The sequence below is a fragment of the Protopterus annectens genome, chromosome 5.part0 (assembly GCF_019279795.1).
Source record: "Protopterus annectens isolate FY-2018-M chromosome 5.part0, PAN1.0, whole genome shotgun sequence".
Taxonomy (NCBI): Eukaryota; Metazoa; Chordata; order Ceratodontiformes; family Protopteridae; genus Protopterus; species Protopterus annectens.
The window spans coordinates 1,403,536,824-1,403,553,093 of record NC_056735.1 but is presented as its reverse complement, the minus strand read 5'-3'; the positions used below and the strand labels follow the sequence as shown (position 1 = coordinate 1,403,553,093).

Here is a 16,270-nt window from a genome sequence, read left to right as displayed (position 1 = left end):
TAAATAATAAACACATTCTATGTGACCATCTGTTATCGACATTTTTTGCCCACATTTAAGACACTTCTTAAATCCAGGTTTAGCTTTTTCTTGCTGAGACATGGCAGAAACTATCAATTGCTAACTGTAACTGGACCACAATGAAACTGTTAAAGTCAAGTACACACTATATGCCTAACTATAACGGAAACACACAGCAATATATATATATCTCAAAGATAGCCCTAATAAAAAAAACACAGGGCTCTAACTACTACAATATTATAACAACACACACACTATAAAAAAATGAACTACTGCCCTAAAAACCCAGGCTTAAGCTAAACACACTCCAGGGTAGGGAGAATTCACTATTTAAACAACCCTCTAACTTAAACGAGTTGTAGAAATAAACGGCCTAGAAAAAAACGTCCACTAACAACTAGCAAAAAACACACACTAAGTTTTAAAGCTAAGCAAGTTATTAATGTAAGGAAGAAAAACTATCGAACTACCAAGCTAAACTACTAGAAACTAACTACTAAGCAATCAATTTTTTTATCAAATATCAAACTTACACTGGCCAGAGCTGTCGAAGAACTCCCAATCTGTTGCAGCGGCAAACGAGATCTGAGGGAAGCACCAGTGCATCATGGGATAGGGAGTAGGCCACGATCTGGTTGAAAAGCTCGAGTTTTTGCATTTGGCCGAGTCGGGGCCGAGGATCGGCTCCAAACCCCATCAGTGAGAATGAAGGTGAGAGAGAACAACTTCACATCAATAGTTCACAAATCACAACAGTAACAGACAGCACTAATAAAGCAGCGAGTCAGTAGAATATGGTCATCAATTTAGTAAGGCTACCTACAAGCTGTAATAAATATGGAAAACAGCAAAATGAAGTAGAAAGAGGTACCGTTTTTTTCCCATTCATATTTATTAAACTGGTAGGCAAACTCATCCAAGGATCCTTTTCAGTCATGACTTGAGCCAAGTGGCACAGAAAATGTTAAAGTCAACACAGTATTGATACAGCTTAAACATCACTACAAAGCATATGACTACACTGTACCATAGTGTCTTAAACATTTACAGTATATATACAAACTGTATAACTGGATAGAATTCAGACAGTTCCATAATCAATTAGGCTTCTTAGTAATGAAGCTATTAAACAGTAATACAGGTGCACTTTGTAGCACATATGGCACTGTTTCAGAAATGTAGTTAATATCTTTTTTTAGGCAATGTGTCATTGTTCCAATAACAGACATCTTGGATGCCAATGATATTAACATGCTGCTATGCATGCAGCACCTCCTAGTTAGGTTCTATAATGAAAAAAAAAGGAGACAAAAAAGTTGATCAGAAGAGCTGCCGTTGAATTGAAATGGCATCTCTGGGAAAAGATAAATTCTCTGCAAACAGCTCTGGAGAAAAGGAGCCCATCAATTCATCCTGTTTTGTGGCCGACTTGAAATAAAAGACTGAACTGAAGAGAACATCTTCCTTTTCTTTTGAAAGACTGCTGCCAAGTTCATTATCTGAATTGTCACCTTTGCAAATTGGATCACTGAAATTGTCCATTATTTCTTGTCCTTTTTGGACTATGGATTGATTGACAAAAACACATTTGTCTTGCTGATTGCTTCTGCTGGTCTTCAAGTGTTCCTGAATGTCAGTTTGGAAATTTATACCTTTAGACAGTACAGCTGATTCTTTGCTAAAATGGCTAACAAGAAGTTTGTTCATTTTTGAAAATGTGTGCTTTTGCCCTGTCAGCTTCCTAGTTGAAGGTGGGACACACTCTTCAGTATCACTGTCAGATAACATGGTAGAAGTATAGTTCAAATCAGAAAAATATGAATCTACTTTTAAAAATTCATTTTTCTTTGAGGCCAGGCTGGATGACTTTTTCAATCTCAGGTAATGGTGTTTTAGTTGGTTATGTTTTAGCACAGCACCTGCTTCGCTAATTTTAGTATTATGATAATCAGCATTTGTCATTTTCCTGTTCCTGCAACATTCACTGACCAGTGAGTGCTTTGGTCCATTCAGGGGTGTTTTAAGAATGGGAGTGGATTGTGAATATGGAACAAAATCTTGGGAGTCTATCAGGTCCAGTTCAGAATCTGATTGTGTTTCTTTTTCAAGTGAACTCTTTCTTTGCCTTTTTGGAGTCTGCACATTCATTGTCAGACTGGAAAGGCATGGATTAGATGTGGTCTTCCGATCAGAATCACAAGTGGGCTTCTGCAACTTGAAAATGTAGCGTTTTGAGTTGAATGGCTGAGAAGACGGAACTGGTGTGTTCTGAACACAATCAGCAAAACTGCTGGTTTCACATTCATCAAAAAGATCAATTGAGCCACTGTACAAATCGTTAGAATAACCACTTAAATTTAGCAATGGACTTGGTTTGTTCACAACAGTAAGGTCACAGGTATCATGTGATTTTTCTTTACAGGTAGATAATCTAGCTGCATTACACTCTTCCTGAAAATTTATCTTGGAGAATTCGTAGCTGCTATTTTTTTGTTGTGGGGGCTGCTTGCATGCACCTTTACAGAGCTCTTTTATTTCAGTGTCACAATCATTTCTTAACACACATTTCAAAGGGCAGAAGCATGCATTGTGGTCTGCTTCAGAACAAGTTGAGAAATTGAACCCTTTCTTCTCTTGAATCCCTGAAACAACATATGCTTTTGTATGGTCAGTGCTTTTGGGTACAGCTCTGTTTTCATCACAAATCACTGAAGTACCACACGAGCGGTTTATTTTGTTTTCTGATAAACAGGTATTTTTCAAGCAACCAGGCAGTGACAAGCCTTTAGAAAGACTGCTGCTGCCAAAACCGTAACTGTCCTTTACAGACTCGGAAGACTGAACAGAGAAATTATTCCAAAGTACACTGGTGGTAGCACATTTAACTTGTGATGAAGACAGACATTCTTTAATTGCATGTCCCTTATAAGAATCATGAACAGGTTTCTGCCCAACAGGAGGACTTCTAGAATTCTCCACCTTTTTAACTGACTCAGACTCAGCATAAGTAGCTCTGTCAAAATTTGCCTCAGTTTTTGTTTTAACATTTGTATGGATGTTGTGTATAAATTCACCCAAGCTTTCAGAAAAAGGCAGGTCATCCCACAGGTTGTCTTCAGGTATACGTCTAGTCATTTCTGAGCAATCTGGGATTTCTTCATGGTTAACATATTCACCTCTTATAGGAAGTGTGATGTCCCTGCACTCTTCTAAACAGAAACTGTGTCTGTTAGCAGGATTCATTTCAGAGTTTCTGCATATTGACTTTTTAATGCAGGATTTCTGACTTTGCCATGAACATTGTGAAATCTCTGATTTGAATGGAGGATCATGCTGTAAATCAGAATACTGTACTTTTGCACCATGGTTAATGCAAAGTTGAGAAGGACTAGGCTTAAACAGAACATCACATTTGTTCCAAATCATGCACTTAGTTCTTCTCTTTCTGCTCTTGTCTACTTCATCTGAATGATGCTGTTCCATGTACTGAAAGGAGTTTTGATATGACGACTTTCTGTAGCTTAATCTACCCATCTGTTTGAAGGACCACTTCTCATCCCAAGCAGAACCATTTATGGGAACCTTTCTAAGTTCAGAGGTTGACAATCTTTCATTAATTGTACTATCTGCAGCTGAATAGGTTAGCTCAAGCGATTGCTGCCAAGGTCTTGAAAAGCGATGTGTGCAGTCTCTCTGAAATGTGCTTTGGCTACTCTCAGAAGGCAGGCTACTTAAGTAACTGCTTGCTTCATCTGCCACGATTAAGGGACTGCCAGGAAGCTGTGCTACACTGCTAATATTCTTCAAACTACTAGACAGAAGTTGCTTATAATAACTTATCACTGTTGATCCAAGGATATCAGAATTTGGTAAGGCAATCTGGCTAGCAATCAACTGTTTATGAAATCTGCAGGTGGAAACTGAAGTATGCAAGACACTGTGAGATAATGAACACTGTCCAACCTTGTTTCCAGAAGCCTGCAAAACAAACAAACAAGTTTTATTTTTACTTCTAAATTATTTTAGGAAGACATTTTCAATCAGCTTTAGCCTGAAATGGGTCTAGATTTACAAAAAGAAATGAACTACAAGAAGAAAATAAGTTTTATTTTTAAAGTTTCCTTTAATTACTTGCTAGTAGTTAATGGTGGTGCTGTAAATCTTGACAGGCAGGTATGTCCATCAAACATAAACTAATATAATGTTCAATTAAAACAAAGTTCCTATAACTTAGTACGGCATTCTTTGTTTAAACCACTAGCTGTTGAATGCTTCACACCTGTGACAGCTACGATCGTGCTGGATCCGTAGCACAGACACAGACACACACACACACACACACACACACACACACACACACACACACACACACACACACACACACACACACACACACACACACACACACACTAAAACACCAGAATCCACAGGTGCCACTACTGCAAACCTCTCTACTCTAAATCATGCCCTTCTCTTGAGCTTTGTAGACTCCTGTAAGATAATTGAAGCTTTCCATCATAACTTCCCCAAAACAAATCAAGGACAATCCATGTTTAAGCTTAAACTTCTGCAGCTTTGTTTCATGTCATTTCTGGTACACAACTTCACATTTAGTCACATCTTGGATAATCTTCATCCTGTGTAAATGTTGACAAAGATCATATCTAGAGAAGCAGTATATATGTATTTTAAGATATTAACTGATCTGTGGGGAAGCCTTCTGCAGCACATAACGGATTTTCATTCTGGTTGTTATGCAACACACCAGATAAGGTGGTCATGCTCAACACCCATTCACTGACTGAGTGCATGAAAAAGACAAAATAATTATATACATTTGTATGTATCTATCTATACAAAATGAAACACTGAATGGATTCAGTTAGCAGCCCAGGCAGTGGAGGAACCAGCTACGGAAGCTGGAGAAATGAGTCAATGCCAGCTCATTCCTCTTAATGGAGGCCTTGGTACATTTCCCACTGCAGCAGAAATAACACCTGTGGGTCCAAACTCAGGTGCATACCCCTCGTGAAAAGGCAGGATGTGAAAGCATGAGCATGCCGAGTAAAGAATCACTCACAAGAAAGGCATAATGGGTATGCAAAAGTTCTCACCTGAATGGCAGCCTCAAACATACATACTTGCAGGCCAATACAGAAAGTTTTATATGAGAAAAAAATAATTCACTGCAGGATGAGCTGCAATCCCAAACTCTCACCTCTGATAATTTAGTATTTCTACCATAACTTCTCCAAAACAGCAGTAAACAACAGTGTGCATTAAGCTTAAGCTCTTGCAACTTTGTTTCACACCATTTCTGGTGTGGAACTTCAAACATTTAGTTGCCCTGGGATGAACTTTATCTTCTCTAAATGCTTGCAGACACCATATCTAGAGAAACAGTATATTGGTATTTTAATATTTTAGCTGATCAGCGAGGAAGCCTTCTGCATTGGATAACAGATTATGATACTCTCTTTTGTTAAATCTACAGGTCAGCACAATTCAGAATATTTTTCTCTTGTTGAGGGTTTGTTACAAATGTTATACAGAGTACCAGATAATTTGGGCATTCTCAACCCCATTCACTTATTGAGCAAAACATGAAAAAGACAAAAAAATTAAGAAAAGCCAGAGAGCTATCCAGACAGCAGAGGACAGTGGAAGGGGTAGTAAGCATCCACTGCAGACAGCCACCTCATAGATCAAATAACATAGTGAATAAAAGATGGATTCTGCATTGGTCATCTCTCAGGAAGGCTCATGAGCAGCAACATTTTAAACTTCCCTAGGAGGATGGAGCAAGAAGGAGGCTAAAAAAAATGAAGATACCTGGGTGTGCTTCAGATTAGGTTGTCAAAAGGAGCCCAGGTTCTGATATTTATTTATTTACTTACATTTGTTGACCGGGAGTGTCCGACTGGACGTAGGTCCATTTTCAGCAAAGGCCCGGGGAGAAAAGCTCCACAGTTAAAATAAACAGACAGTAGGTACATTGGATTACATAGCGATTAACAATTTAACATAGTAATTATTTACAACATATTTACAGATGAAGAACATAGTACATCAGTAGACAACTAGAATCTTTATCTGTGAAGTACATAACAGACATTAACAAATGTTACAATGAGAAGTTCCTGCTGTATAATAAGTACTAGGCTTATGAGCATCTGAGCTTGCTATAATCAAGGTAGTTAGTGGAGTGGAAAGAAAGATAGTGGTTGGATGGGGTGGGTGAGGAGTTGCAAGGGCATAGCCAGCATGTTTTTAGGTGCGCTTTTAGTAAAGTTTTGAAGTGGGTGCATGATGGTATGGAGGTAATTGCGGGTGGAAGGGAGTTCCATAATTTGGCTATGGTGCAAGAGAATAGTGCTTCACCAGCAGAGTTATTGGCTTTAGTGATCTGCAAGTGATTTTTGTTGCTGGATCTTAGTGGTCTGGTGGTGCGATAGGGTTGGAGTAGATTCTGGAGGGATGGGACATTTAGTGGATGGTTTACTAGTTTGTGAGTGAGTGAGAGTTGATACCACTGAAGGAGGTGAGGGAGTTCAAGCCAGCCCAGTTCAGCAAGTGAGAGACAGTGGTGACTACGGTAGGATGCCCCTGTGGCGAATTTGGCGATTTTGTTGTAGCAGGCCTCTAGCTTGTTTAGATCGCATTGCCTTAGGTTAGTATATATTGGAGAGGCATAAAGTAGGGTGGAGATAAGGTGGGAATTTGCTATTGAAATCTTTGCTGCTTTGGTGAGAAATTGCTTATTTCTGTATAGCACTCCTAGTTTTTTGTGAACTTTATTTATTGTCATGGATATGTGAATGCCAAATTTTAGTTTATTGTCTATTTCCACTCCTAGCAATTTGGCATGTTCAGCTGGGTATATAGTGGCGTTGTCTTTTGCTGTGATGTTAAAGTGAGAGTTGTTTTGAGTATGTTTGGTGGGTTGGAAGATGAGTAGTTTAGTTTTGTTTGGGTTGAGTATTAATTGGGCATTGGATAACCAAGTTTCAACAGAGGAAAAGGCTTCCTGTGTGACTTTTGCAGTTTTGGTAGGGACTGGGCTGAGCAGATGATGGTTGAGTCATCTGCGTATTGTATGTGTGCACCATGTTTGGCGGCAGAGGCTAGATTATTGGTGTAAACAGAGAAGAGTAGGGGTCCAAGGATGGATCCTTGGGGAACCCCTATGAAGACAGGTAGTTGGGGAGATATGTCATTCTGCCATACAATGGACTGTTGGCGGTCAGACAGATAACTCTGAAACCAGTTGGTGACTGATTGTGAGAAAGATAGGTTATTGAGGACAGAGATAAGTTGTTTGTGTGGGACCATATCAAATGCTTTAGATAGGTCTAGGAAAGTAGCAGAGGAGAGATAGCCATTGTTTTTATGCTGAAGGATAGTGTTAGTAAAGGAGAGTAAGGCAGTGGTGGTGCTATGGTTTGGTCGGAAACCATGCTGAGCACTGGAAAGGAGGTTGTTAGTAAGGAGGTAGTCTGAGACCTGAGAGTGTATGCATCTCTCTAGTATTTTGGAGGGTGGAGAGAGAATAGCTATGGGGTGGTAATTGGTTAGTTCTGTGGAGGGTCCGCCTTTGTGGAGGGGAATTATATGTGATACTTTCCCACAGTGTGGGAATGTAACTTTCTGACAGAGATAGGTTAATGAAGATGGATACTGGGTAGGCCAGAGCATCAGCTGCGATTTGTAGGTATTCACTTGGGAGGTTGTCTGCTGCTACTTTGGTGGGTTTAAGTTTAGTTAAGAGTTTTTTTATGATGGAGGTAGGTACAAGAGAAAAAGAGAAGGCAGTGGGAAGATTACTAGTTGAAGGTGTGGGTTGGAGGGGAGGGGGGTTGTGTTGTTTAGCTAGTGATAGTATGGTTTGGGTGAAGTGTGTGTTGAATGAGGTAGCAATATTTTCTGAGGAGTGAGGGATGTTAGGAGGAGGGGTACTGACTTTACCTGGGTGGAGGATGGAGGACCAGAATTGTTTGGGGCTGTGTTGTGAGAAGTCTAGGGCAGACTGGTAGTATCACAAGATATCACAATCCATGTAAATATTTGGTGAAGGTATAAACCATTAACTAAGTGGCTGCAGCTCAAAATTTTATTTTTGAAAAATGCATTGGAAGCAGCTAAACCTCTGGTGAAGTGGCCTTTGACAATCTCATGATGTAGGACAAAGTTAAAGCCCTTCCACCCCAAGTTTCTTTCTTGTCAAAGAGATAAATCTACTGGTTCAAGGACAGATCTCCCTGATTTGTCAGTTTCCAAGCTGACCATCAGTTGCACATTTGCACCAATTTTGCCTTAAGTGCAGCTGGTATTATACCCCATGGCACCAGTGGAAGGTTGAACAGGGGAAGTACAGCAGCCTGTAGCACGACATACTCTGGGTCTTGTAATCCAGATGTTTTTGGAATGCACTAACTGGGAGATCTAGTGACAACATGCACATTATACCCTCAATTGCTGCAGTTTACTGGCAATCTGCCCCGTGCATATGGCACATCCCTATTATTGGAAACACCTCCTTCCCTCTCTTGCAGTGGGTTAACTGACAAAAGCTGCACTTTCCCACCCTTGCTCCCTGGCTCTTCCAGCACTCAGACCACTAGTCAATGTCAGTTGATTTGGGTCATAGTTTAAGAACAATTCTGACACCATTTTTGGTAGCAAATATTGATTAGTCTTTAAGGTACCCTATCCTTGTGAAAGATGAAAAGTACAGTTGTGTACACTTACCATAAATGTAGATGTTAGAGTGTATTCACTGTTGCAGTCATCACACTTGGGTTATCTGCCTGCAAGTAGTCCTCAGTCAGCTCGAATACCAGAGTCTTGGGATTTCTATGCTGGATGCTGTTGCCTCTTCCATGACATCAGGGGTACAAAACATGCAGCCGACGCCATTACATCAGTTTTTCTTGCCCCAGATGTCAGGAGCCCCCAAAATAGGAAGCAATTACATGGTGTGGAACACCTCCAGTAAAAAGTAAATACCATAGCCATAAGATATGGCCAAAAAGAGGACAGGTAGAAAGTCTAGAAAAGTCAGGGGGCTGGAGGGAGGGTAACCAGGACTGCAACAGTGAATACACTCAAACATCAACATTTATGTAAGTGTACACAACTGTACTATGTTCTTCATGTTTCACTGTTGCAGTCATCACTCTTGGGTTGATTCCCAAAGCTGAGTAAGGGTGGAGACCGTCAAGAAGTATTAGGGCTGACTGGCAGGCCTTGCAAGACTACTGTGGTAAATTCAGCTCTGGATTTAGAAAGGACAAGTGCTAATGCTTGTTGAAGGTGTGTACAGAACATCAGGTTGCAGCTTCCAGAATGTCCCTGAGAAATACTGTAGAAGTTGAGGTAGCCCTAGTGGAATGAGTTCTGATCCCCAGTGGGGTAGGTTTTCCATGGTGTTTGTAGCAGAAATGGATGCAGTGTGCTATCTATTTGGAAATGGTTTGCTTTGAAATGGCCTTGCCCTCTGCCCCTGTAGCAAAGGTGACTAGCAGCTGGTCAGATTTTCTGAAAGGCTTAGTCCTATCAAGGTAGACTCTGAGCTGTCTGTGTACGTCCAAGGGGTGCAGGATCCTCTTCTCTCCTTTACTCTGAGGATTAGGGAAAAAGGTTGGTAAATGGATGGATTGGTTTAAGGCCACACTGGATAACACACCTTCAGCATAAATGATGGATTAGACCTGATGGAGACCCTGTCAGCCTGGAAAATAATGAAGGGTTCCACAGCCATTAGTGACTGTAGCTCAGACCCTCTTACTGAAGTGATGGCTAGAAATAAAGCTGTTTTCCAAGAGAGGAATTTTAACTCTGCTGTAGCAGCAGGTTCAAAAGGGGGAAGCGTGAGCTTCTCTAGTACAAAGTTAAGGTCCCAGCAGAGGTGAGAGCTCACCTCGGGGGTCTTAAATTGTTAGCTTCTCTCAGGAACTGTTTGATCAGAGGGTGAGAAAAGAGAGGTGGGCTCTGTATTGTAATGAGCTGAGATGGCTAAGGCATGAATCTTAATTGACGAGAAGGAAAGGCCTTTGTGGAGCAGCTCTGCTAGGTAATCTAGAATTTGAGGTAAGGAGGGCATGGCTGTATCCTTTCCTAGAGGCTGGCTCCAAGAACATATCTTTTTCCACTTTTCTGAATATGATTTCATAGTACTAGGCCTTCTGGCCTCAAGGATGATGTCCAGCACCTGTTTGCTGAGGGTTGCTGGTGTTGTGTTCAGTTAAATAAGGCAGGCTGCAATATTCAGTATTAGCAGCTGAGGATGCAAAATCTGTCCCTCCTGCTGGGGCAGCAGGAAGGAGGTCTGATGTAGATGCCAGGGTGGCACTGCTGTCAGACTGCATAGGAGTGGGTAACAGTGCTGGCGTGGCCAATCTGGTGCAATAAGGATTATCCTTGGTCTGTCCTGCTTGATCTGGAATAGTACTTTTGAGAGGAGGGGCAGAGGGGGAAAGGCATAAATTGAGAGGTTTTCCCATGTGAAGGATAGGGCATCCACTCAACATGATTGGCTGTCGGGATTTCTGGTGCAACGTTTGCTCAATTGATAGTTTTGGGGGGGGGGGGCAAAGAGGTCCACCTCTGGTGTCCCCCACCTGTTGATTAGAAGTTTGATTGAATTGGGTTCCAGTTTCCACTCGTGTGGGTCCAGTAGCTTTCTGCTCAAGTCATCTGCCAGTGAATTTGTTTGCACGGCAGGAATTGAGTTTGCAGGTGCACTTGGTTGCTCAAGGCTGTGTTCCACAGGGCCATGGCTAACCTGCAGAGTGGGTAGGAATGAGTTCCTCCCTGCTTGTTTATGTATCACATAATTGTGGTGTTGTCTGTCTTTATCAAGAGTTGTTCTGGAATGAAAAGGTATTTGAAGGCTGTCAGAGCATTCTGTACAGCTAACATTTCTTTTCGATTGATATGCAGGTGAATTTGTCCTGGGCTCCATTAGCCTTAAATGCATTTGCCTGACATGTGAGCCCCCCCATGCATAGGTTGATGCACCTGTTGACAGGGTTTGGGTGGCGAGGGGTTGAGTGAAAGGAAGTCCCTTGTTGTGGTCGCAAGCCTCTGCCCACCAAAGGAACTCTGCCTTTAGACAAGGAATGATAGGAATCAGTATTTCCAACTCCTGAGAGTGTTGACACCAGAGTCTTTTTAAGTACCATTGAAGTTTCCTCATATGCAGTCTTGCATATGGAATTAGTAGAATGCATGAGTCCATGAACCCTAGGGCTTGCCGTATTTTTCTTGCAGATAGCTGGGTCTTGGTGGCCATTAGTTTGAAATAGTTTGTCAAATGAACCTGCATTTCTGAAGTGAGGAATGCCATAATGGAAGTTGTGTTCAAGCTTGCTCCCAGGAATACAATCTTTTGGCCGGGCACCAGATGTGATTTCTTTTCGTTGATGGTGTACCCCAGAGAAGTTGGAAGTCTCTTTACAAATGCCAGCTGCTGAAGTAGCAATTCCTGACTCTTTACCCGATTCAGGCAATCGTCCAAGTATGTGTAAATTTGAATATTTCTCTGCCTGTAGCATGCAATGTCTGGAGGCAGGCACTTTGTAAATACTCTGGGTGCAGTAGATATGCCAAAGGGAAGTGTAGAGAACTGATGTGCATTGAGCCTGCCCTGAAATGTAGAGATTTTCTGCAAGATTCCCTTATGGGGATGTGCAGATAAGTTTCTTTTAAGTCTAGGGTGACTAGCCAGGAGTCCTTGGCTAGCATAGGAAGCAGGTGTTGTAGTGTAAGCCTTTTGAATTTTGGGGCCACCAGGGTGTTGAGAATGGACATATCCAGGATAGGGTGCCAAGGGCTCTCTTTTCTGGGCACCAGGAACAGCCTGGAATAGAAACCCTGTCCCCTTTGCTATATTGGAACAGACTGAATAGCCTTGATACTGAGAAGAGAAAATAATTGCTTTTGGAGCCTCTGCTCACTGGTTTGGAGGAAGGTCTGGCAACCCACTTGGGGTTGGCAGTGAGTGGAAGTAGAACCTATATCCCTGGGATACAATGCTTAGGACCCATTGGTCCTGGGTAATGGATATCCCATTATTTTGCATGCAGGGCGAGTTTTCCTTCTGTGGGTGCGAGTACTGGGGCATGGCTGGGAAGGATGACAGACAAGTCATTGTGAACTTTTTCCATAAGAGAGTGTCTTACCACTCCCTGTCTAAGAGGTGGGAGCACTCCCTTGCTTAGATCTCTGCATACTCTGAGACTGTAATCTTGGTGGTCTGTTGCCCCTGGGTTTGGACTGAAAAGGCCTGGGAGGGACTGGAAAGGACCAGTTTTTAGAAGGCCAATGCCTACTGAATCTAGGTGGCTGTACCTGTAAGAAATCTTTAACAGTTTGCATCGATTTAGCTTTTTCCTCCATCTTTTTTAAGAACTTCTGCTTTTGTGATAAACAAGCGTTTCTGGTTTAATGGAGCATCTAACAATTTTGCTTTGACATGGTCTGGAAGATTTGTTCCTTCAGCCAAGCATGCTTTCTCAGTACAGACCCAGTGACAGCAGCCCTGCAAGATGCTTCTAAGGCATCAAAACCACACTGCAAAGTAGGTTTACTAACTTGGTTTGCAGAATGCATTAACTCTTGTAAATCTTCATTCTCTGTACAATCTTTTCTGCTTAATTAGTTCCATGATATGCTGCTGATACTTCAGCATGTGAAACTGGCAATTTAAAGCCCTTATAGCAAGAGTTGCAGAGGTATATATCTTCTTACCCCATTTGTCTAAAGCTCTAGAATCCCTGTCCGAAGGGGTAGGGTTTTTGGCTGTAGTGGCCTTAATAACTTTAGGTTCCTGGGAAATGGTCTCTGGATCCGCAGTGGGATTCATAAAGAGAAATTTGACTGAGTAAGGTACTCTGTAGTACCCGTTAGGCTTTCTAGGAGCTGGGGGTAAAGAATCAGGAGTAAGACTAGATTCTATGAAGACATCATCTACAATATCCAGGACAGGGGGTATAGCTAGAGGCCTGTGCTGAGGCAAGTCTAAAAATTCTCTGAGTCTCTTTTTGGACTGTGGGTAGTCCTGGCATTCTCAACGGAAATGCTCTCTTAAGGTATGCAAGGTTTCACCAAAAGAAAAGTCCTCTGGAGGGGAGGCAGAGGCAATGGAATCCTCATAAGTAGATAAGGGAATCTACTTGTAATCAGAGGGATCAGAGTTATTGGACTCACGGTCTGTAGAATCAGAAGGAAAATCAATCCTTTGTCTTATTGAGGGGGAAGGCTGGCTTCCCCTAATTAAAGTTATAAGGTCTTCAGCCATTCTAAGCATTTGTTTCTGTGGCATGGGAGCTTGAGCATGCACTTTGGTTGTCGGTTTTCTCGGTGTAGTGCGAACTCTGGGCCCGAGAAACTTGTTAATTTTAGTCAAAAACGAAGATATCTGTTTAATACGAAAATTGGAAGGTTGGAATACACCCTCAGAAGCCAGTGTCTGCACAGCAGCTCCGGACCCATCCAAGGTAGAGACATCCACAGGTTCCATAGTCGAAGAAGCAACTCGCAGCATACCGGACTGCGAATGGGTCTCAGCAGAGGCCTGCGAATCTCTAGGAACAGATCTCAGGGGCTAAGAAGGTGACTCACTGAGTACCGGCTTATGTGGTCTGTCCCTGTCTTTATCCTTACGTTTTTCGGAAGATCGGTAGTCGGATGGCTTACTGAAGCCATTCTGAAATACGGAGAACGAGAGTGAAATAATTTAGCGACAAAGATAGCCTGACGAATAGTTTGGGCGTTAAACAAGGCACAAAACCGACAGTAAGGAATGTCGTGGTCTGGGCCTAAACAAGTGACGCAGTAAGAATGAAAATCTCTGAGGTATTTGCTTTCCACAGGCAAGACAATTGTTAACTTTTTCTGACATCGATAGAGCAAGAAAAAAGGATCCCCAATGGGGTACTTCGCTTTAGAAGACTTCAGATTTGAAACTCGAACCACGAAAATTTTAAGTAGCGGCTGACTGGCACTTGCTAACTGCTTCTGCGTCAGGCTGCCACGTGGCAAGAAAAGCTGATGTAATGGCATCGGCTGCATGTTTTATATCCCTGACGTCCTGGAAGAGGCGACAGCATCCGACGCAGAAATCCCAAGACTCTGGTATTCGAGCCGACTGAGGGCTACCTGCAGGCAGATAACCCAAGTGTGATGACTGCAACAGTGAAACACGAAAAACATCAGCATTTCATACAGATAAATGCCTGCAGCTAACAGATCCTGGTAGCAGAAGTGATGGTCACTACAAAAACTGACTTCCAATATGCAAATTTTAGAGCTGCTGAACCAACTGGTTTAAACAGAGCAGATAAGCCTGCTAATCATGAAGTTTAAATTCCAAGGAGGAAAAGTGATCTTCAAAGTTAGGCAAAGACACAGAACCTCTTTAACCAGACAGTGCTGGGTCACAGTTCTGCCAGCCACAATGTCACAATGTGCAGAAAAGAAGCAAAAATAGTACCAGCGATATGCATCTTGACCACAAAATAAATTAAATTAGTCATATGTATGGCTTAGAACTCCTTAAATCAATATCATCTGCAAACCAACTGAGGTGGCAAAGAATAGCTTCCCACCTAAATGTAGAATCCCCTTCAATTAGCATATTATGTCTGGCAAGGGAAAGTCTTCCTGTCAGCTTTGATTACTTCAGAACCTCACAAAGTAAAAATAACCAGAAGCAGGGAGCAGAGAATCTAAATATGGATCCAAGTTATGAGATGAAACTTGTCATCTCAACCAAGGGAGATTTCCTTGACTTGAACTGAAATAGATTTGTGCACTGACAAAGATCTGATGGCCTATAGATTTGTGCACGGACAAAGATCTGATGGCCTAAAAACAAGTTATTTATTTACCACAACAGATCTGTGCTGTTTGTACCTGACCATCTCAACCTGTGGGTTATCGGATCTGATGCCAGCCATTCTCTGAATCTTCAAACTAAAGAGTTTCGCCTCCTCTACTCAAGAGCCAATATTACAGCACACTCTCCTCAGATGGAGTTTGCCCCCTAAAGACGATCCCTGAACCAGGGAAGGCCAGGAAGAGAACCAGAAAGAAAGGACCACAGAAAGGGATCCTCACAAACAGGCTTTGAGGTCGGATCACCAAGGTCATCTGGGAGCACTCACTATAGAAATGACAATTTGGAGTGGAACGTAGGGAGGGATTGAGACTGACAGATGCAGACAACACAGATTATAGTACATAACTTTTGTATAAAATGTTGTCTTATATGTTCAGTCCAAACCTGTGGGACAGAGCTGCCAGCCAGTACAACCGCAGGGAGATTCTAGGAGAGAACATTCTGCAATATGGTGGAACCAAAGGAAGCTCTACATATGGACTGTATATCCAGCTTGTAATGGGACAAAAAGGTATGAGTATTAGACAAAGTAGCTGCAACAAACATTCTCAATAGAAGCCTACAAGAAAAAAGCAAATGAGGTAGCTACTGCCCTTGCTGAATGATCTTTAAGTATAGCAGGTAATGAAATTCCTTTCAAAGAGCATGCAAATGAAGTGCCACCTAAAAGCTATTTGCACAAGATCACTTTGGAAACAGGCTTGCCAAATCTAGTCTTAGAAAGGGAAGCAGCTGGTCAGATTTTCTGAAACTTTTGGTCCCATCCAATTAGAAACACAGTTACCTGTGAACATCTAAACAATGAAGCAAGTATTCTCCCTTGTTACTGAAAACTGGGAAGAAAACCAGAAAACAAATGTGCTGATTCAAAGTAGATTCAAATGCAACCTTGGGGGGAAGGGAAGGGTTGGTTTGTATGGTGACTCTCTATGAAAAATCAGGTAAGAAGGTACAGAAGATGATGCTTAAAGTTCCAAAACCTTCCTGGCTGCTGTGACAGTCACCGAGAAGATAGTTTTCTATTGCAAATTTTTAAGGATACTGTAGCAGACAGTCAAAGGGAGGTATGGAAAGAACCTGCAGCAATACAGAGTGGTCCCAAGGGTTTACCAGGTGGGCACAGTGGAAAGGTACCCTTCGAGAAGACCTTGGAGAGCTTGACAGATGCCACAGGGGTATTATTCCTGCCAACATAAACATTAGAGATACCAGCTAATTGGGCTTTAATCACAAACTAGTTAAGAACAGAATGATAAAGATTACCCAAAAATTCTAGAAATGTACCAAAGATACTGAAGTGGCTTTCTGGGAAAAAGTATGTGAATAACACTCTGGGAAAGAATG

General features: G+C 41.9%; 1 protein-coding gene across 2 annotated transcripts in view; it reads right to left on the bottom strand.

Moving 5' to 3' along the window:
• Nucleotides 1–879: 879 nt before the first annotated feature.
• Nucleotides 880–16,270, bottom strand: part of DDIAS (DNA damage induced apoptosis suppressor) — a 189,563-nt gene continuing 174,172 nt past the window's right edge. For both annotated transcript variants that reach the window (XM_044071209.1, XM_044071208.1), the window contains exon 6: nt 880–4,002. In XM_044071209.1, coding sequence (XP_043927144.1) covers nt 1,345–4,002 — 2,658 coding nt within the window. In that variant the 3' untranslated portion in view covers nt 880–1,344. The remainder of the gene's footprint in view (nt 4,003–16,270) is intronic.